At 47.5% G+C, this 21089-nt stretch overlaps 1 protein-coding gene across 1 annotated transcript in view; it reads left to right on the top strand.

The window, feature by feature from the left end:
* The first annotated feature begins 1935 nt into the window (after nucleotides 1–1935).
* Nucleotides 1936–21089, top strand: part of SYT6 (synaptotagmin 6) — a 33762-nt gene continuing 14608 nt past the window's right edge. The window contains exons 1-2 of the mRNA XM_010162746.1: nucleotides 1936–2089; nucleotides 19717–20053. Coding sequence (XP_010161048.1) covers nucleotides 1936–2089; nucleotides 19717–20053 — 491 coding nt within the window. The remainder of the gene's footprint in view (nucleotides 2090–19716; nucleotides 20054–21089) is intronic.

The raw sequence follows: 21089 nt of genomic DNA on the forward strand, positions 1-21089 counted from the left end.
AGTAAACACAGAACTCTGCAGTAAGCACCTGGTGATGTTGGTGTTTCCTTGCATGTGGTAAACACTTTCAGAAATGCTTCCTACTCTGCAGGTATGCCTCAAACTGTTTGCAGCAGCAGGTTATACAGCACTGACCGGGAGGTGGTAGTGTCTAATTAAGTGTCTCTTTGTGACCAGTGGTAGGATATTGCTGTCTTAATAAAAGATTTCACTCATGTTGTTATGGCAACAGAAGTTTTTGGAAGGAGAAGTGCTTAGTAGGTAAGTTGCTCTTGCCAGACAGAGGTTGCCGTGCCAGATGAAGCACTGTGGCAGAAGCCTGTGCTCAGCCAGCAATGGTAAAGTGTCCAAAACCCATCAGTCTGGGCAAGGAGGACTGGTGTGACCAAGAGGGTCCTGTTTGCAGCTGCACGAGGGTGTTTGCTGGAGCCCTGCCTTCAACCGTGGCTGGCACCTGCACCTCAGCTGCTACACAGGCCCTTTGTGTTGGGACAAGTCTCTAACCCAACAGCTGGAGAATTGTTTTATCCAGGCAGTGAGGGGATGGGGGCTCAGGGCTGCCTGCTGAGTGGGGACTGGCAGCCCCCAGCAGAGCTGCAGCGAGGCGGACGGGCACCTTGGCCGTGCTGACCCATGGGAGAGGCACAGGCAGTGCTGGGATGATACCAGCTCCATGATGCCCGGCCCCTGTCACCCCCAGGCTGGTCCAGGACAGCAGAAGTGGGCAGGCACGGGGCAGAAGGAGGCAGCACGAGAGGCGCCGGGGGCAGATCCTGGCGTTCCCAGCCTGGGAATTCAGCTGCAGAGCTTCTGGGAGGTTTGCTGCCTTGCAGGAGCCTGCGTGTGGGGTGGGAGGGCTGTCAGAGGACCTGTGCTCCAGGGGAGCCTGGTGCTGCACTGGGTGCTCCTGGGACTCATGCCGTATGATAGCTCAAAGGGCTTCAGCAAGTAATTAACAGACAAAATAAACACAGTGGCATGAATCTAAACATCCTCTGTTGCGATGTAGGGCTGAGGGACCTGTGTAGCTTTAGCCAGGGCTCTCCAGTATGCTCATTATATTTGTACTAGCTTCTCTGCTCCAGAGGCTGCAAGAAATCATTCTGCTGTGTATAATTTTAATTGCCTGTTATACAATCGCTTCTTTCTCCATGCCCATCAAATATATTCTCTGTTCAAAAGTGTAGCTCTGCTATGTGGCATGACCTGTCTGCTAAATTACAATAGGAATAAAAAAATACTGCAGGAAAAAAAAAATCTAATTATGAAATACAATGGCATTCTCAATCTCTAGTGCCATCTGCACCTGTTGTGTTAAGACCAGTACAAACAAATCAATAAAACCTGCTGCTTTGCTGATGTTGCCTTTAGCAGTTGTAAGTAGTTTGTGCAGTGTTCACAGGCGCACTCTTGTTTCTCTGGTCTGATGTGGTGCCACCCTCAGCCAGAAGATTTCAGCATTCACTTTTTTTGCAGGGATCTTTTTGGCTCTGGGGCTGGGATTTGAAGCTCTACACCTGGAGAACGGAGAGGGGGGCAGCAATGAAATGGTTACAAAGAATTAGCTGGGCTGCAGCTTTAACAGCATCACATGGAGGGCACAAAACTGAATTTGGTAGGAGGTTCTTTGTCTGGAACACGCCTTGGCAGTAAACAGATATCTGATCTCAGAGACAATAAGGCATCAGGAGCACTGGCAGGGTGGCAGTGAGCGATGGCTTCTGGAGAATAGCCGGAGACTCCCCAGTCTGAATGCTGAGGAGGGTTTGTAGAGCTGGAGCATTGCCCGGCACAGGGTGTCCCTTAGGGTGCTGCTGTGCCAGAGGCTGTAACTGCTGTGACTCTGTTTGCGTGATTAAAAATAAACCACCCCTCTTTTCCTAGTTTGACTTTCTTAGACAGCAGAGGGGGATAGCGGAGGATGCAGTGTGGGAGATGAGTGGTACCAAGGATGACAGCCGCTGTCAGAAGGCAGTTCACATTGTCAGTGAGCTGTGCCGGAAGAAAAGCCTGCCTAGCTTGGATCTGGAGACTTGCAGGGAATTCCTCCTGCTGCCTTCTGACCAGAGCCTGATTATCTCCGAGCCAGGTACAGTACTCTGGTCCCGCTGCTCCAGTGGTGCCTGCGGCTGCCAGCAGCTGGAAGAAGGCAGGAGGGGTCTGGCAAGAGGAGGGCAATGTTTGCAAGTGTCAGACTCGGGGTTGGGGGGATTGGTCTCAGCATGGATCACCGTGTGATTGTTTTCCTTTATGCATGTTCCACTGAGAAATTTTGGTGCAAGTTCTACCTCACCTGTTGATGCGAAACGGTGCAGCCTGATGGGGACAGCTGCACAGGGAGCCAGAGCGGGTGGCACAGGGACTTGCTGGCGAGGAGGTGGTTAATGAGACAAAGTTTAAAAGCATAGCTGCCTGTCCTGTGTAAAGCAAAAAAGCAGTAGCAAGCCTATTTAGGTAACTGAGATGATAATGATAGGAACTGATTGCTGTTATCTCAGTTTGGGAAAAGGAAGGACTTGCATGGATTTTTGTCCACCAGTAAGGGATCTTGATGTACTTTCATGTATTTGTTTTACTGCCCCTAAGAACTGCCTGAAGTTGTTCCTTGTTAGCTTGTAGAGCTTGGGAGACACATGGGTGTGTCAGCGATGAATGGAGAGCAAGCACGCTGCTCTAAGAGCAAAGGGGCATTGCTTTATTGCCCAGTGTTAATTGTCTGTACACTTCTGCTCACAGCTTTGTCTTCCAGAGAGGTTGTCTTCTGCTGTAACTTCAGAAGACATTGGCAGAGGGAGCTTACATCCCAGGCTCACACACTGAGGCACAAAACCAAAACCCAATGTGTTTTAGCATTATGGATAACATGCTTTAAGGTGTTTGTGCATTAGAACAATTGCACAGAGAGCTTCTTTTAAGGATTCTGTAGATTATGATCTACCAACCCAGCCTGAATTCACAGGGTAAGTTTTCAGAAACTTTTCTTCTCTCCTGCTGAGGACACCTGTGCAGAGCCCGGGTGCAGCCCATCAATCCCTGTCCAAGGCTTTCTGTGCCATCTTGCTTCAGTTCCTCCTGCCCCGCTCTGCCAGCATCTCGTGCGGGGACGTGACAAGCACCCAGGGCACACTGGCAACTCTCTGGCTTCACTGGGCTTCTACCATCTGCTCACAGTGCTGCTTCCGCCACTGTTTTGCTGTGCCCAGCCTAACACCTTCATTTCACATCCCACGCTGCTTGTAACCTAATTATCATCTTAAAATGCTTTTTTATACCTGCTTCTTCTGAAAGCCTCTTTCCACTGCTGGTACTGTCCTTATGCATTGTGTCCAGCACAGCTGCTTTCTCTGTTGCAAATAACTTACTGCATTGCTTCATAATTTTTTACCTTGGTACCAATATTAACATTTTCCTAACTCTGTGCAGCAGAAATACCTGTACTGCTCTTGTTCTGTCTGCCCTGATATGACAGATAGTTGCCTGGCACTTGTTTGTGCAGCTTGCTCAGGACCTCATTTTTGGGTCATGATCACGTCATGATGTGCCTTTAACATCTCAAATGTTTGTCTGCTCTGATCTTGTTCAAGTGTCAGCCTCTACCCCAGGGCCCTGGGCAAGTCGCTCCGGGCTGACTGACCGTGCCCGATGCATTAACAACTATTGCTGTTGTCTCTGCTCTGTGGGACCGGGCCCATTTTTATGTCTAGGCAGCGCTGGGGATGCCGTTTCGGCCCAATGGGTGCTAATATACCTGGATGTAAAACTGCTCCAGCAAGGGAAACAAATCTGTTTGCATTAAGTGTTAACTAACCTAGCATTTACAGTGACCAGATATCTTTCCCATAGGTGTCTGGATGATTATTTAATTATCTGCATTTGTGCTTTGTCTGTTTTACACTGAAGACTTCTCTCAAGCAACTTTGCTGTTACCTACCTGGAGTCCTATGTTCAGATCTGGCGAGTCCTTCCTTATAAAGATATGGAAATAAAAAGTGGGGTTGTGCAAAGACAAGCAGTGATTCAGCTTTAGACAGGGTGCTGCATCGGTACCGACCGGGGCAGAGGGGCCGTACAGTGTTGGTGCTGAGTCCTGCCTGAGCGTGCTGGTGCCAGCCAGCACAGCCGCGCAACCTGCATGCAAAGTTGGCTGGAGTAAAATTGGCCCCATTTGCCATCATCATGTGAAACCACTGGCTTCTCTGTCCATTTGTTGCCTCCTGGGTAAATCTATTAGCTCATGGCTAAATCAGCTTGGCTTGTCAAGTGTCTCAATGCAGTTTGCATCATTTTTGAGCGGGCAGATGAAAGCTCTAATGCTGCCAGAGCCGGGAGCCGGGGCTGCTTCTGCACAGCTCTGTTTGCCATTAGACTCTGAGAGGCTGTTTGTTTTTTCCTGCTGTTTCATGTATTGATGGAGAGCAGTATCTTCTGGGAATGCCATGGAGTTGCAAAGAAATTAGCTGGGTATCACTAACCTTCTTGAACTGCATCTGACTGTGGAAAAAAACTGTGAATATAAAAGTATTACTGAGTAGATTATGTAAGAATACATCAGAATATGGTTTTATACAGTGATTTTTTTTTTTTTAAACCCATTTTGAACTAAACATGGAAATTGCTCCTGTGTATAAAGTCAATGCTCCTCTATTCTCTCCAGTTCAGGTTATGTAATAACTGATTCTCCTACTTAAAGTCAGTAAGAGAAATATAGCTGCAGTGTTTCTCCAATATGCCATAAATTACTGTGCACCCAACAAAAGAGCATTGCAGGCTGCTGCTGGCTAGTAATCCAGCAGCTAAGTGTGTCAGAAAAATAAGGTATTTGGATGAGGAAGGTTTTGGTATGGATGCGTCAGTGGATGTGTGAGGGTGAGTGTTTGCCTGCAGCTTGGCCTGTGGCTGTGCCAGGAATAGAACTGATCTCTTGGCTGTGGGCCCTGAGATCGAGCAAGATGCAGCATCCTTTTGTTGTGCCTATCTAAAATCCTCCCCCGTAGCTCCCTCCATCTGACAGCTCTCTTCCCTGCCAGTCCTCAGCTGTTGTGCAGTGATGCTGGGAGTGTGACTAGTACACAGGCACAAGCTGTAGACAGTGGAAATGCCTGTGACATAGGGACAACTTCTACCACTGTGGTGATTTGCCTTAGATAACTGGATCCATCACTCCTCTGCCCTGGAGATGCAGCGAGTGCCCTGGGATAGATCCCCCTGAGAGACCCTGTGGACAGGCCCTGCCAAAGTGCAAAGTACTTGGCTGACGGTGCTGGGGAGCCCGAGCTGCCAGACTCCCACGGGAGCCACCCCATGTCACCCGCTCCCTTTGCCTGTGGAAGTGGAGCTGCTTGTTAGAGAGCAACAGGCTCCAGGGTCTTTGGGAAACAGGGTGCCAAGTCCTGCTCCCCAGGGCCTGCCACAGGCTGCTGCATTGGAGCGAACGCTTCCCTGACTGCTCCTGCCCAGAGCTGCCCCCCCCGGGTACGAAGCCCGGGGTCCTTCCCGTGGGCAGCCCAGCTCCAGCCTGGCGACATCCCTGCTGCCGGGCACGGGTCTCACTGCCATGAAGTGTGCTATGGGCTGTTCTGCACAGTCGGGTTGTCGCTCACTTTGGACGGGGTTGCATCACTGACTCGCTCCAACAGTCACTGGACCAGGTCCTGCTCCCCCAGGGTGTGCGGTGCCTGGTCTGGCTGTGGGCAGAAGCTGCTGGCTGGTCCTGGGAGGTCAGGCCAAGCAGGGGGTGGCACAGAAGATGGGAGCTTGACTCCACAGTGAGATTTAAAACCAAAATAATCATTGTGAACTGAGTGTGCAGGGCTGGTGGAGTGTGACTGGAGCCTGTGGCTTGTGATGCTTGCTGACTTCAAAGGACGGTGCATGGGTACGGGAGGGAATTCACATCAGGATCAGAGCACATCCAGGAGCAAACCCCTGGGTTTGATTTCTAGCCCAAGCACTACTGTGTTGTGACTTTCTTTAAATAAGTTGGGGGGTTTTTTTGCCTCAGTGTATCCATTTGTGAAAAGCTTCGCTGCTCTGTAAAGTACAGGATCCAAAGGATGATGTGCAGAAGTGCTGCAGTTTTTTACCCAGGAATTTGCTGTAGGCCTGGGTGCACAGCAGCCCCTGTTGATCTTGGCACAGCACGTGTACCCTCCTCAAACCCTTCCTTAGGAGCTGGTCCACCTCAGCAAAATGCTCTAGAGCTTTCCTAGTGCACTGCACAAAAGCTGAAGTGAGAGGAAGAAAAAGGACAGCAGGGAAAAAATGCAAAACCAGAAGAGACTTTACGGTAATTTCTGTTTCCTAGCACACTTTATCAGCTGTCCTTCTGTGCTGTAATCCCGTAATAATTCAGAGAACATTTAGTGTTTTGCCCTTTGTGTGAACTGTTCTTTTTAAACTTCATGGTGCAGGCAGTACATCTTGTCCAGTGCTGAACACCCTCCTGGCACTTCACAAACACTATTAAAATGGTAAACCCACAAGTACATAAGTGTTCTTGCTGCAGGCAGAAGAAGGGGTGAATTTTTGAGCAATAGGTTTTCTTTTCATTGCAGGAATGTTAATATGGAAAGACCACTTTTATATGGGGAGTATTTTTCTTGGAAAAAAATTAGCCCTTGGTCGGACAGTTTGACTAATGGGAAAATTGATGACATACCCATTCACTGATAGGGGATGCCAGCAGCCACTACCTGTGAAATGTGGGCAAGTCTTGAATTTACTTACCAGCTGCAGTAACACACTTTTTTTGATTCATTGTTCAAGTGTATTTTAAGTAAATACACCAGTAAACATGTCTAAAGTCACCCAGGCAAAGCTGATATTAATCACTCAAGCTTGGATTTCCAGCGGTCAGGCATGTGAAGAGTAGTACCTTGGGGCAAAGCTCCGTTTTATCACGGAGTAATGCACTTGCAAAATGGATCTTGCCTTCCCCTGCGAGTGTCTGGTCCACGAGCAGGAAAAGAACCAGCTAGAGCTACGTGCAGCAGATTTGCTCTTTAGCTCAAGTAAAACAGGTTTGTGCTCTGATCCTGAAGGTGCCAGGTTCCAACCTTGCTACTAGAGGAAGGTTTGCAAAACTGTATTAAAATAAGGTTAAAACCAGCAGCATAAATCTAGGGAAAATGGATTATATAGCCTATCTATGAACATATGTCTCTGCTTATGTATTGTGTGTGGATCTGTGACTCTACAGCTGTCTCTGGCTATGCACTGAGATGGTCCCGGTAAATAAAACGCACCTTTGGAGCAGTGTGAGCGTGAGTGTTCAGGAGCTTTGGAAGTACCTCTCTGCATAGATGCAGCTTTGCATCTGCCTAATTGCTGTTGGTTGATTCATTCCTGAAGCAGTGCAGGGAGGCTGATCATGTTTGTAGGTTTTTTTGCGGACCTCGGAGCCTGTTCCAGTGCAGCTGCAGTAGCTTCATGCATAGTCAGGGATCAGCATCTAAAACTCCATAGAAACAGGCAGCCAGATTGCTGCTGGTGTTAATTGTGTGAGCAGGCTGAGGACAGTGACCAGACACTGAGCTGAGGAGCAGATACCTCTCTGGTAAGTCCACATATCTGAACTTACTTTGTTATTTTTTTTTTTTTTCCTTTTTTTTAAATAATATGGAGCCTCTTTTCCTTAACAAACATTTTGCTTCAGCAGTTTCTGTCTTTGCCATTGAAGCATTTTCTTCTGCTTTCAGTATTCTCCCTACGTTTCACGTTTCAGTATTCTCCCTACGAAACCAAGCATGAGCCTTTAGCTAGTTCAAATCAGGGCATAGCCTGACTCTGATCTTCTCCATTGTTTTTCGGGGTGACTCTGAGAAGCTGGTATTTCTGTGTTAGCAGGTGTTTGCTACTTGACATCTTTGCTTTGCTGAAGTCGTACCAGTGCAATGTGCACGGGGTGCACATACCATGTATTCACTAACAGCCTCACATATGTGCATTCATTTTTCAGAGACACAGACAACCAGAACTGGATCTTATGTCTGATAACAATTTTTCATTTAACTATAGTTTCAGCTATCATTGTTTTTCTTACCTGTTTCTTCCTCTTACTGTCCGCATTTCTAGGTAGAATTGCATATTCTTCCTTAAGATCCCAGATTTCCATCTCATGTTGGTTAGGCAGCTTTTTCTAGCTTTAATATTTGTTATTTATTTTTCAAATATGATATTATATATATTTTTCCTTCATATCTGTGTATTGTGAAATCTGGAAGCCTATCTGTAACAGCCCTTATTGTTGCAATCCAGTGGACTCACTAACATAGCAGTCACTTACGCTGGCAGTTGTTTGGGAGGGATGCAATTTGTCTCTCTGCCATGCATTGTCTTTAATTATACTTCTACGTTGCAAAATGGCATCTCAGAGGGACAGAGAAGGGATAGGTCGAGTGACTGTACATTAACTGTGCATTTTCCATGCCTCTGGAAAAAAGAAAGTTATCCTGCAGGGTGTCTTGTAGGTAGTGAAACTGCAGATGCTAAATAAGGCCACCTTTGTGTTCAGTTCAGTTTGTTATGCTTTAGCAGGTTAGTGTTTGACAACATCACAGGACACTGTGCAGTGAAGACTAAAGGCAGGTGCCAGAAGCTCAGGTCATACAAACCCTTTCAAAACCGTCATTAAGACGCAGAGTCCCAGAGTATTTGGTTCCATGGAATAAGAATTGCTCAGAAATTCTAGCACACCAGCGTCTCTGGCGCTCAGTAAGTATTACTCTGATTTTCTATGCTTATTTGTAACTGCTGCAAAGAAATGCGTGTGCTCTTGTAACAACCCAGCGATAGGTGAGTACAGCACCTCCTGAAATGCCTGCTTTCCGTACGCAGTACTTCATCTCTTGGACATCTGCAAGCATTTGCTCAGAGTTATTTGAGCTCAGTTCAGAATCTGGTCTCTGGTCAAAGTGTTCATGCTAAAAGGATGCTGAGCTGCAAAGTATGGAGTGATATGAGTCACTGGAAAAGGGAAAAAGGAATCTCAGAATGCATTTAATGAACCTGGAGGATCAGGCAGGCCAGCCTGCATGCGCCACTGCCGTGTCAGATGTTTTAGGGGTTAAAGATCTCTGTCTTTGTTACCAGCTAATGGAAGCAGCAGCAGCAGCTAATGACAGGAGCAGAGCCATTCGGGGAGGAAGTTCCCTGATCATTCAGTGGAGCTGGAACAAAGAAATGCTCTTTTCATAACCACTGCATTCCAGGCTGGGGAGCGCAGGGTCGGTCCCATGCAGGAGGTGGCTGAGGATCCTTCCCAGCGGCTCGGCACCCTGCATGGAGCCTGCTTCACACAAACCGATGCTGTTTTGCCACGCAGACCAGACTGTCTTTTGTGTGCCAGGTATTATCAGCAAGAAGAGAGGAAGAGGGGACAACATGGGCTTATGCAGTCCTACTGGGTCTAGATGGCTTTAATTGTCAACCTGACCTGCTGAGGACACAGATCTGTGTATCACCCAGTCTTTCCAACATCTGGAACCAGGGCAGTTCTGGATGAATCCTGCATCTCTTGTTTTGGGTTTGCTGTGAGGCAGGTCCAGGCAATAAAGCTCTTCCAGCATGTGTTCATGTCATCAAGGAGCTCCTTGCGCTGGAGGGGCTCTGTGTCCCTGGGGGCACTCAGCCAAAGGAAAGCTTCCAGAAAGCTTTCAGGCTGCCTTGTCCCAAGCTTGGGGCCTTCTGCCCTCCCCTGGCTGAGCTCTCTGTCTTGGGGTTCTCGGGCAGTGTCTTCCTGCACGACCCTGGACCGCAGGGTTGGTGACTGCCTGGGCACCCAAGGGGGAGTGGGGATCAGGACTGTGGGCTGGGATGGGAAGAGACCCTGATTCTGCTCACAGTCAAGCTTTGTCCTGAGATCTTTTCAGGGCAGCCTGATTTTAGGTATTTTTTGGCCCAAAATGGAGTCAAAGAGAGAGCTGCAGGGAAGAATTTTCCCAAAACTGACTCTTGCTGTAGGAGTGAAGGGCAGAGGTGGCAGCTCTGGCACAGGGTGAGCCTGGACACTGCAGCGCTGCTGACCATGGCCTCGCTGATGTCTCACAACAGTCACAACTTTGACCAAGTTTTTGAAGGGAAATTTTAAGGTCCAGGGTCTTTGGTCACTTAAGGGAGACAGAGTGATAGTGAAAAGCTTTTGCTTGTTTTGTTTACATTGCATCTTGAAATGCAATTGTATTTCCACACCCCAGAAATGCCCATATTACGGTGTTTTGCTCTCTGCCTGGCTCTGCTCAGCTTCAGCAGGTCTGGGTAGAGGCTTCCCCTGATGTTGAAAGGCCTCAGCAAGGCTTCCCTGGCACATCTTCTGTGCTCAGCTCAGGTGCTGTATGTACAGGTTGACATCATGGGAGGAAGATGATGCTCGATGTTACTTAACATCAGCCCAGGGACATTGTGTGTGTTCAGTGCTGTTGAGTTGTTTACAGATGTTGCTACAGCATATTGTGATAAAATGTCATGGGATCAGCACACAGCTCTGTACTATAATTATATGCACTGTGGCTTGTAATAGTTCATTAGATTGTCATCAGTTAGGCATAAAGCAATGACAACTCTTAGTATCTCATTTATAATACTCTAGGGAACAGCTGATTAAGACACAAAGTGACCTAAATCACTGGGGAATGTTTCCTTCAGTTTGGAACAGGGTTTTTTTCCTTCTTTTGTCACTTTTGATAACAGAAATGCTGCATTACTGACAGCTCAAAGTTCCCTTTCTGGTTGCATATGCCAACAAATTTTGAGAAACAAACATGCCTTTGATGCAGCCTGGAGGAAAAGTCTGAATTGGCAGGTGGGTCAATAACCACTCAGTACCAAAATATTTGGTCTTCAGAAGCCTTTGATCAGCCTCCTCTGGTCCAGCTGTTCTGCTGCAGCACAGCTATTTTCATGTGTATTTATTTTCCCTGGGTATCCATATGGGCCTCTCGCCATCGTGCATGAAGCCCATAGTCAGTAGTGGGCAAGGCAGCAGCATTGCGTGATGAAGGAAGTTTTGTATGGATGGGAGTTACACCGCTGCTGTTTGCACTTGGACCATACATCATAGTGGCTTGAAACACTGAATCCCTGCAAGATTTCCTTTTGGAGCAAGTTGTCTTCTTACTTAACGTGCAATAATGAGATGGCTTGAATTTTATAATCTTATATAATTACTCTCAAAATAGCTTCTGATTCATCCTTCCCTTTGAAGCTTATAGTTTGCATTCCAATAAGCTCTTGCATGGCAGGAACCCTGTGGTAGCAGCAAATTAATTTTTAAGAAGGTATTTTCTATCTAACTGTAACTTTGCCATAGCCGGTGTGAGCATTCATGTCTCTGTCTTCCTATAATCCGTTACGTAGCTGGGTGTGCACAGGAGAGGAGGAGGCTCTGTCTGGGCTCCTGCAGAGCCCCTGAGGCAGGAGGAAGCTGGTGGGAGCTGATAGTGTGAGACTCAGTGTCCAACGACCGAGGAAGCACGTGAGAGCAGGATAAATCTCCTTTTAGCTTCATGCGGGAGGAAGGCTGTGTTTGCAGAGCTTCCAAGGGGACATTTCAGAGACCCTGTGAATGTCTCCTTTTGGAACACCCATAGTGTTCATCTCAGAGGGACCTTCCCCTCTCTGCTGGTTTGAAAGGGGAGTTTGTCACTGAGCTGCCTGTGATGGACTGAGTGTGAAAGCGCTCGTTGTGTAAAACTGTGAAAACTCTTTGTGCTTTCATGCATTCACTTTCATTGTGATGTCTCCTGTGGAATTACTTGTGGTTGACTTGGAGGAACTGCTCTTTGCCTTCACCTAGAGAAACGCTGTGAATCGCACCGGGGTACAGGGAGCATGCACGGCGTGGGATTCTCTCGGTGTCTCTGTGGACGTTTCGTACCATCGTGCTGCGCTGTCAGCTGAGGGGAATAATCAGCTAATTTTTACTTACATTACCAAGAGACAAAACCACCCTGATTTGTTTCTTTCTGGATGGGTTCTAATACCAAATATTTCTGTGAATTCCCCCATACTCTAAGGAAGCAGCACTGTCCTCGGCTGGGCGGTGCTCCCTGTCCCCCTGCAAGGAAGCTGACGAGCAGCCAACTCCTGTTGGTCTGAGCAGGGTGTCAGTAGGTGCAGGTAAAGCCATCAGTGACAGATGACACTTGCTCCTCTTCCTTGGGTCGCTCCCTGGATAAGAGCAGTTTGGGGGGGTCTGAGAACACAGGCTCGTAACCCATGGACCTGCAGGTGATGGATGTCCCCAGCGCTCTCGGGGTCTGGCTGTCCCTTGCTGCTACACGGGGGCTGCTCTGCAGCCTGTATCACCACCCGCAGCATGAGATAACGTCTGAGGGACGACAGAGGCTTGGCTCAATCCATAATTGTTTTCTGACTCGGTCCTTTAACCACTGCTGAGAACTTGATGAAATATTTTCCCCTCACTAATGACCCTGTGATCTGGTTTGAGCAGCAGCCGCTGCTGCAGTGCTTCCCAACGCATCCCGCTCCTGCGCTGCTTGTGAAAAGCAAATTGACTGCGGTTAGATGTTGAAGTGACACCTGCTAATGACTTGTCTAGCTCAAGAATATTTCAGGACGTATTCCTGTAACTCATAGCTGCCTAGAGAACACAACCAAAGCGAAGTGTTGCTGAAGTTTGAAATGACAACCAAACGGCAGTGAGGAGGTCTGATGATGTGACAATGAAGACATCAAGCAGAGGAGTGGCACGCTGGACGTAATCCCAGCGAAGAGAAGCAATTAGTGAGCAGCTTGCAATGCTCCCCTCTTGCAGCCGTGTTCTCTGCAGACCCCAGCACTCACTTAGCTGTGGGCTCTGTTAGACAGAGCTGCTTGCTGACCCCAGAACTGAAGCTGTGTTGAATGACCAGGATCTTTATTATTTGCTCCGTTACCATAAGATAAGGATCTGGTTGAGGACTACCCACTGCTGCACTGCAGCTCAGCTCTCATCCAACACAGCATTTCATGATTTATAAGACAGCCAGTTTCCTTTTCAAAATTCCCGTTGCAAAGCACTCTGCTTTCCACTGCACTCCTCGCTGCCTTGCGGGGTTTGTTCGGAGCTGTATTCCCCAAGGGGTAGTTCCCTTGCTCTGCTGTGGTTCGTGTTTTGGGTTTGGCTGTGGTGCTGCTGGATGCTGTGCTGCAGCCTTGGTTTAGCATTTGGTTTCTGTTCCATTTAGTCCCTGCTCCTTCCTCTGTAAAGCTTCAAGGCTGAATGGCATTGCTAAACAAAGATGTCTATATCAGGATTTAATGGAAACCTCTCCCTTTTCCCCTGCTGTTGTCCTGTGCTCCCCTCTGCCCCTGCTGTAGGCATCTGAGATTCACCACAGTTTTTTATGCCCCATTTCCAGCCCCCACCTAATCAGACTTACATTGCTGATGCTTCTCAGTTGAGAGAAAATCAGATCAGCAGTTGGTGGGTGCCTCATGTGGTCTGTTGTAGCCCCAGAGCTGCCTGTCTTCTCCAGCAATAACTCTTGTAGTAATCTATCATTTCAATGCATGATCTCTACAAAGCCCTACAGAAATAAAACAATACGTTCTTACAAGCACCGTTGCAATAGAAAAATGTAGCAAAAATGGGCAGAGAAGCCTGAAAATATCTCCTGACATGGTATGAGCAATGGCTGATACATTACACCGGAAAACCAGTTGTGCAGCTGGTTTGAGTGACGTTAAGGTAGATCACCATCACCCCCTTACCTCTGGGCTCTGCCATCTCCTGTAACTGCTCTTCCAGGAGTGTTTGCTGTGGCGAGATGTTACATGCTCCACATCATAGCTCAGAATAGCTGGGAGCTGCTTTTTCAGCTGAAAGAAACCTACTGAGGGGCAAACCAGCCAGAGCTCTCCCTGGTGCTAAGATTTTACACTGGCCACTGGAAAACTTACCAGTAAGATCCTCTCTCTGGGAAGACATCCATTTGGTCTTGGCAGGACCAGGTCAGAGGCTTCGTCTGGGTCTGACATGGTGAGGGAGCTGTGGGATCAAGTGTGCCACAGCAGCAGTGCTGCCCATGCCCAACCTCAGCAGAAGGTTGGGTCCAAGTGCCCTTGCTGCTGTGGCAAGGGGGCTGTGCCGCGGGTGCCCCAGGGTCTGCAGGAACATGTCTCTCCTCTTGCCGGTGCCGAGGGGCTCTGGGAAGGGGACCGTGGGGTCAGTGGCACGTGTCCTGCTGGCTGGTGGTCACCGTAGCCGAGCTCCTCTGGTGTGAGCCTGGTCCTGCACTGGGCCTCTGCCTGCAGCATTTAATTTTTTCAGCCCCCTTAAACTTCCACTCGTGGTATTCAAACTTTGTTTAAATCCAACAGGTACCTGGAATGACTAATAGATGCTGGAGTGCTGAGGGAGCCATCAAACCTATTTTGTTTTCTCTATGGGGAGTGGGTGGAAGGAAAGCTAAATTACATCTTCAAGATATTAAATATAACTCTTCACATTAATCTCAGAGTTATCCTTGAATCTCTTTAATGATTGTGCAAGCTACTTCACAGTAATAAAAGTCATTGTTGCCATAATTAGACCAGTGTTGTCTTGCAGTTAATAGGCTATTGTAATCATGGCTTTGTCATATTATTAATCGTTTTCTGTTTGGATTTTGCTAATTATCCCCTTTGGTAACTCAGTTTGAGTATTATGAAGTCAGCAGGGACATAAAGCTGAAAGGTAATTCCACCATGTTCTCTTAATTAGTTCCCATCCAAGATGAAACAAAATGGGTAGTTGTACTGACGAGCTGCTTTCCCAGTGTGTGGGTACCAGGGCACGGGAGGTGCTGGGCTACCCAGGAAATGATCCCCCTTTCCTAAATTGGCTTTTAGTGTTACGGTTTTAAATTGCTCCCCTGTCCCTTTGCCCCACCCTGGCCCATCTCATCCTTTATTTGAAAGGCACTAGAAAGTAGTGACCTGCTCCAAAGTTTTATAGTTTTGAGCCATTCTGTGAGCTTTGTTGTAAGAGTCAATTACAAGGTTTGTAGATGTTATAGAAACAATAAAAACACAAACCAGGTCGTCAACCTTCGTGCTTCAGACGGTCTCCTCTGTGCTCTTGGCATCCCCATTGCTCGCTGTCGGCACCGGGTCTTTACTGCAGTGAGATTGTTCTGTCAAAGAGACGCAGCAAACGGCTTTCTGGTTTAGAAATCTCTCTCTCCATCAGCTGCTCTGATGGGGGATCTGTGGCAGGACTCATCAGAAGGTCATTCCTGGCTGAGAGGAGCCTTTCCCTGGTTCTCCTGGTGTAGAAATGCTTTCAGTGAAGGTCTCTGCTTTGCAGCAAAGGACCGGGACTGCTGGTGGTGGCCTTTGATGGTCACTTCTGGGACATTGCTCGGAGATGTAACGGTGCTTTGTGTCTGTAGGGCTGCACGCAGAAATATAGTGGGTCACAAATTCACAATTTCTCTTTTGCTTTACATACTATGCTAAACCTCTGCCTCAAAAAGACCTTAGTAAGTGAGGAAGACCATCCCTGAAGGAGCTGTCTCTGTTCACTAGGTAAGTAAGAGCTCAGTGCCTAATCCTAAGCGTATCAGCTAATGCAGGTGAATGTCCATGTCTGTGTCCATGTCTTTCCTGCTGCTTGTTCTCCCCTCCCTCCTCGTTAGTCATGCAAGAGCTCTCATTGCTGCTCTGTAGCCAAAAGCAGTTTCAAGCTGAGGGTTCCTCTGGGAAGAGGCTCTTGCTCCCAGGGGGAGCGAGACTGGAAAATAGCCATGTTAATTTGTATTTGCTGCCTCCTCCTCTTAAGCTTTATCTTTTCAGTTACAAGTTGTAATAAAATCCATTTTCCAAAGTGGCAATTTCTCCTGTGTCTCTCAAGGGAGCTAGACTAGGACGAGGTACCAGTACTGAGTGAGATGAGAACAGGGTGAGGAACGGCTGCAGCCATTCTGCGCTGTACAGCCCTACTTACCTGATAGCAAAGCGACAAATAATGCACTGTCGTCTTTTCAGAGGAGAACAGAATAGAAATGCTGCTGTTGCTGTATTTTTTCCTCAGATGGGATGTTTCTCAGAGCGACAGTGTGGCCCTGTCCATGCCACAAGCAGTCAGGGATCTCCCGTGAGTTGGCTGCAGCGTGGAAAACCTTGGATAGAGCAGAGGCTGAACTGTTCTGTGCTGCTCTGTCAGACAGAGCCCGTCCTCGCTGCTGGACACAGACACGTCCCTCTTCACCCTCCGCTCAGGAGCCCTTGGCTCCAAACATTGCACAGAGTGGAGAGATAGAAGCGAACGAGCTAATCTTTCCCCTGGGCTGGGGTGTCCTTCTGGTCTGTTCTGTCTTTGGAGAAGTCTTTGGGGGAACAGGCCTTACCTCCATCCACGCCAGGAATAGCCAAGCAACCTCTGACCCTGGGGCAATTTCTGTGAGATAAGGAATTAGCTTGTTAGTACAGTTTCTTGTAAGTTAAAGGACATTTAAAGCATAACATTTTGAATACTAAGTATTTTTTTTAAAGTAACTGGTATTTTCAACTTCATAAGAGAAAGCTCATTAAATCAATTAAGGTCAACTCTGTCCAACTGATATTTAAGTTTAATAAGTCACGCAAAAAGTCTTGGGGAATTTAATGTCATCTTCAGACAAACCAATATTCTTCCCAGGCAGATGCTTTAAAAATGTCTGTGAAATCCTGATCCCTTCTACTTGTGCTTTATGTGAGCTGTCAGAGGAAAGAGTAGGAGGTCATGCATAAAAGTATCTGTGAATCCTGTCAAATGCATTATGAATGCCAGCTCAGCAAGAAGTGACATGAACTAAGATCTTTCTCAAGCTGGCAACAGGTTTTCAGAAGAGAAAACTGATTTTTTCTGATGTTTTCCATTAATGAGCCTGGTGTGCTAGCAGAGTGATGCATGCTATAGGACTTCTGGAAATGGGCAGAAGTATCTTAACAGAAACTTTTCTGTTGTGTAACAACTCCCAGCAGTGATGGATTCTGAGTTGCAACTATTTCCTTTGTAACAACACAGACCTATTTGCAAAAAGTCCAGGTTCTTAAGTTTTCTCATGAAACTCTCTGACACCGTTTCCTGGGCGCAGTTCCCAGGAAGCTCAAAGAACAGGATAGTGGTACCTCAGTGCTCTCTGCTTCGGTGCGAATACATTTGGCCAAATCTCTAAGGAAGCTCCACTGCTGACTTGTACATTCCTATTTATTATTGAATAAGACAGGACCTATTTATTCACCCCAGTAGTGATCTGTATTTCCACCTTGGAGCTACAGCAGAAAATAAATGGTGCAGTCTGACCTGTACAGGAGGCTGGTGAGAGAGAGGCAAGTTGCAAAAACTTCTGGATGGCATTTATTCTTTTCATCTGCACCTCCTGGCAGCTTCCTGCCTTTCCTTTCGAGTCAAAGGACCTGTGGGCAGTCAGGAAGCTTTGCCTCAGGCTCTTAGTGAATTTGCTAAGCTAGGTAATTTTGTGGAAAAACAGTGCATTTCCTCTGGGATCTCAGAAACAACAGATGGTTTCCCAGGTGTTCGGCAGAACTGCCTTGTTCCCGTGTAGATGTTGCATTCTGTGTCTGGTGCTTCCTTGAGATTTCACTGAGCTGATGTGAAAATCCTAAATATATAGTACCTGTTACATTTCCAGACAGCATGTTAGCAAAGTTTCATGATACGAATGGGTTCCTGAATACTTTGCTGTTATGGTTCATCTGTCATGGTTGTGGTTTGTCAAGATAAATATTTAGTCTTTCCTTATATTTCATAGATTTTTCTAAGCCTTAGACATTAAATATCTTATTACAGCTGTACAGAACTAAACTAAATGACCAAAGGAACCAGGAGATCCTCTTATGGCTTCTGTTTAAGGTGAAGCATACGTCAGGGATCACATTTATAGTAGCTATGATGAAGCACAAATATGAGTTTCCCAGTTTATCTTCTAAGAGCTAAGCTGCCTGGTAGGGATGGATTTTGTGGGAGATTGTTTTAAATGCAGTTTTTGAGTGAGCCTAGCATTCCTCAGAGCTCACGGAGGTGAGAAGCTGTTTGCCTTAGGCACGTTTAGACGTGATCCAAAGAGGTGCTGTCAGCTCCCATGGACAAGGCTGAAGAAGTCGTGTCTGCAGTTGTGACCTCCAGCCTGAGCTGGCTTTGGCAAAGGGCCACTCTGTGCCGCTCTGGAGGGGGCTGCACAGACCCTGCCGAGCAGGAGCCAACCCGGGTCCCTTCCTGGGGTGCTGGTGTCCCGCTGTGCAGGGAGCCCTTGGCCGTCCCGCGGCTCCCACCCAGCACGGGCTCTGCTGTGGGAACCAGCCCCGTGCAGCAGGAGAGCTGCCGTGTCCTGGTCATCCCCTTCCACGCCGATGCCCTCGCTTCCTAGCAGCTGTGCCCAGTCCTGCCTCCAGCCAGCCCTGCGAGAGGCTCCTTACACCCAGAGAGTCATTTTAGCTGCAGCTGCTCACACAGCTCAGAAATACACGTCCCAGGTAGGGAGTGAAGGAGCTGCTGTCAGTTCCATGCAACTCAAAACGTTTATGTTCCAAGCACACAGATAAACAGAGGGAGTAGGAGGTAAGGTCATTCTGTGTAAACTTTTAGAGTGATTGATAATTTTTTACCTGTTTTTCTGTCCTGACTCACACTTAGGTAACTTAAGGAGTGTAGGTTTACTGGTCACTACAAATAACACAGTGGGCAACCAAAGAAATGTCCTTGACCTCAGAGAAGTTGGTGGCTGAATTGTCCATAGTCCTGACACTGTGGGCTTAATTCCAGTGCAAAACCTGTCTTCATCTTCAGGGACTGGTGCTCTTTGTGATTCTGAACTGTTGGAATTTTGGTTTGGGTGGGAATCTGGGAATTATTACATTGTAAGAAAGGAACTAAAAATAGACAATGTTTTATCTTTTTGAAGTGCTGTGAATCATTTTACAGCCTAGATCATATATACATATATATATATATATATATATCTTCTTTTTTTCCTGATTCTTCAACCATAGGTGTGGAATCTCTTTCCTCTCCAGAAAAAGATTGAAATGCTGAAATACATAGCATATGGGGTACAAGTGACTCAGAGAGTCAGAGAACATACACAGCTTCTGTGCCATTCAGAATAAGGAGGAATGTGTGGTACTTTCTGTACAGCCTCCTCCTATGTTTGGTTTCACTGCATCAGCAGCTTGTGAAATTTTATTTTTTTTTTAATATTGGTATTTACTTTTATTCCCTCTGGGCACATCTGGACAAGATGTGAGCGTTGATAGTACAAAACAATCTAGTTCCACGATCATGGTAGACAGATTTTTTTTTTTTTTAATATCTTATCTGAACACCTGTGGGATGAAGGGAAAAGGCAACTTCTGCTGGTACAGCACTGGAGCTTGTTTCTATTGTTCAGTTTCAGGCTCAGCAGCTTGCCAGTGCCACTAAATGAGCCAAGGACAATGTTTTATAGCCAATCTAAGCATCATGGTATAAAACTCCATAGCTCTGGCTAGAGAAATCCATTGCTCCTGAGGTGTGTCTGGGGCAGGAAGTGGTCCCAAATCCCTCAGAGGACGCTCTCTTGGGTTTGATTCTTGCCGGCAGAACCCGCTAAGAGCTCTCCATTAGTCATGATATGAGTCAGTTTGGACCATTTCTTCCCTTTACTTCTGGCTTTCTCACCATCTTTCTTTTCTTTTCTTTCCTCCTTTCCCATTCCTCCCCTCTCCCTGTTGCTGTTGCCTTCTCTCTCCCTGTAGAGCTCTCCGTCAGCCTCCTTGCAGTGATAGTTATTGTGTGTGGACTGGCCCTGGTGGCAGTTTTTCTGTTTCTCTTTTGGAAGCTGTGCTGGGTTCCCTGGAGGAACAAGGCCATTTCTTCTAACCTGGCCGTCTTGCAGAGCGAGGCAGGCTGCAATAAGGAGAACATGGCAGACAAGCTCAAGGACACAGGTGCCATAAGCTTCCTGGAGGCAGCGGTGAAGATCAGCCACACATCACCAGACATCCCTGCAGAGGTCCAGATGTCCATGAAAGACCACATCATGCGGCGCACGCGGATCCAGAGGCAAACGACGGAGCCTGCGTCTTCCACCAGGTGAGCGGACGCAGGGCTCCACAGGGATGCTGCCACCGGGGGTGCTGCCTCCCAGGGCCTCTGGTGGGGTGAGAGGGGCTGTTAGTGGAGCCTGAGGTTAAGGAGAGCACTCCCACCCACGTGCTGGATTACTTCCCCAAGACTGGTCATTAGCCAATTAATATGTTAAGACTGGCTTACCGTGGGCCCTTTAAAAACCATCAAGGATTCAAGCCCTGTTACTGTGACTTGACCTCATTGTGTCAAGCCGTCAGTATGCTTTGGCCACTTTAATTTCGTTCCAACATGAGAGGCAGGCTGAAGTATCAATGATGGGATGCTGTCAGACAGAATTAGACCCTTTTGCTCCCTCTTGTTGTTGTGGCTCCTCGCAGAAACAATTAGCTAAGCAGAATTGACATACCGCTCACTGCACAAGCTTAGGACCAGCTGCGCTCGGTGCTTGTGCTCAATGCGCGTCTCTGTCTCAGCCGGGGACAGAGATGTCAACATCATGCTTGGTAAATCAGGATAAGCTGTATGAACCTTGGGACACCTTCTCAGCAAGAACACTGAGAAATACGGTACCTCTTCCTTGACACAGAAGGCTGTGAAACTGGGACAGGAAAGGGTGATCACAGGGTCCTGGCTGTGCCCCAGAACTTCTGCTTGCTTTGCTGGCAATGCCCGTGATGTGTACGAGCGCCACGGTGAAAACAGACTTTGCTCAGGAGTTGCCTGGAGCATTGCAGAATTCACAAGGCACTGATCACAGCCTTCTGTTTGAAGATGGAGTTAAAATCAAAACGGTGCTGTCTGCAATTGTGCCACATACTCTTTTATTTAACTGCACCACTTTTTGGGCAGCTGATTGCCTCTCTGTTATTTACATGCTCATTCTGCTTTTATTTCACCTTTCCAGTGGAGGAGAAAACAAAAGCCCAGCCTGTCTGAATTAGGACAAAGTGGGACTCAGTTGTATGTGGGAAGGTTTCAAACACACTTTCTCAAGCGAAAGAGCCCAGCATGAACCACAGGCAGGCAGCCAGACCCAGGG

Source organism: Antrostomus carolinensis, unplaced genomic scaffold (genome assembly GCF_000700745.2).
Source record: "Antrostomus carolinensis isolate BGI_N321 unplaced genomic scaffold, ASM70074v2 scaffold22562, whole genome shotgun sequence".
NCBI classification, from domain to species: domain Eukaryota; kingdom Metazoa; phylum Chordata; class Aves; order Caprimulgiformes; family Caprimulgidae; genus Antrostomus; species Antrostomus carolinensis.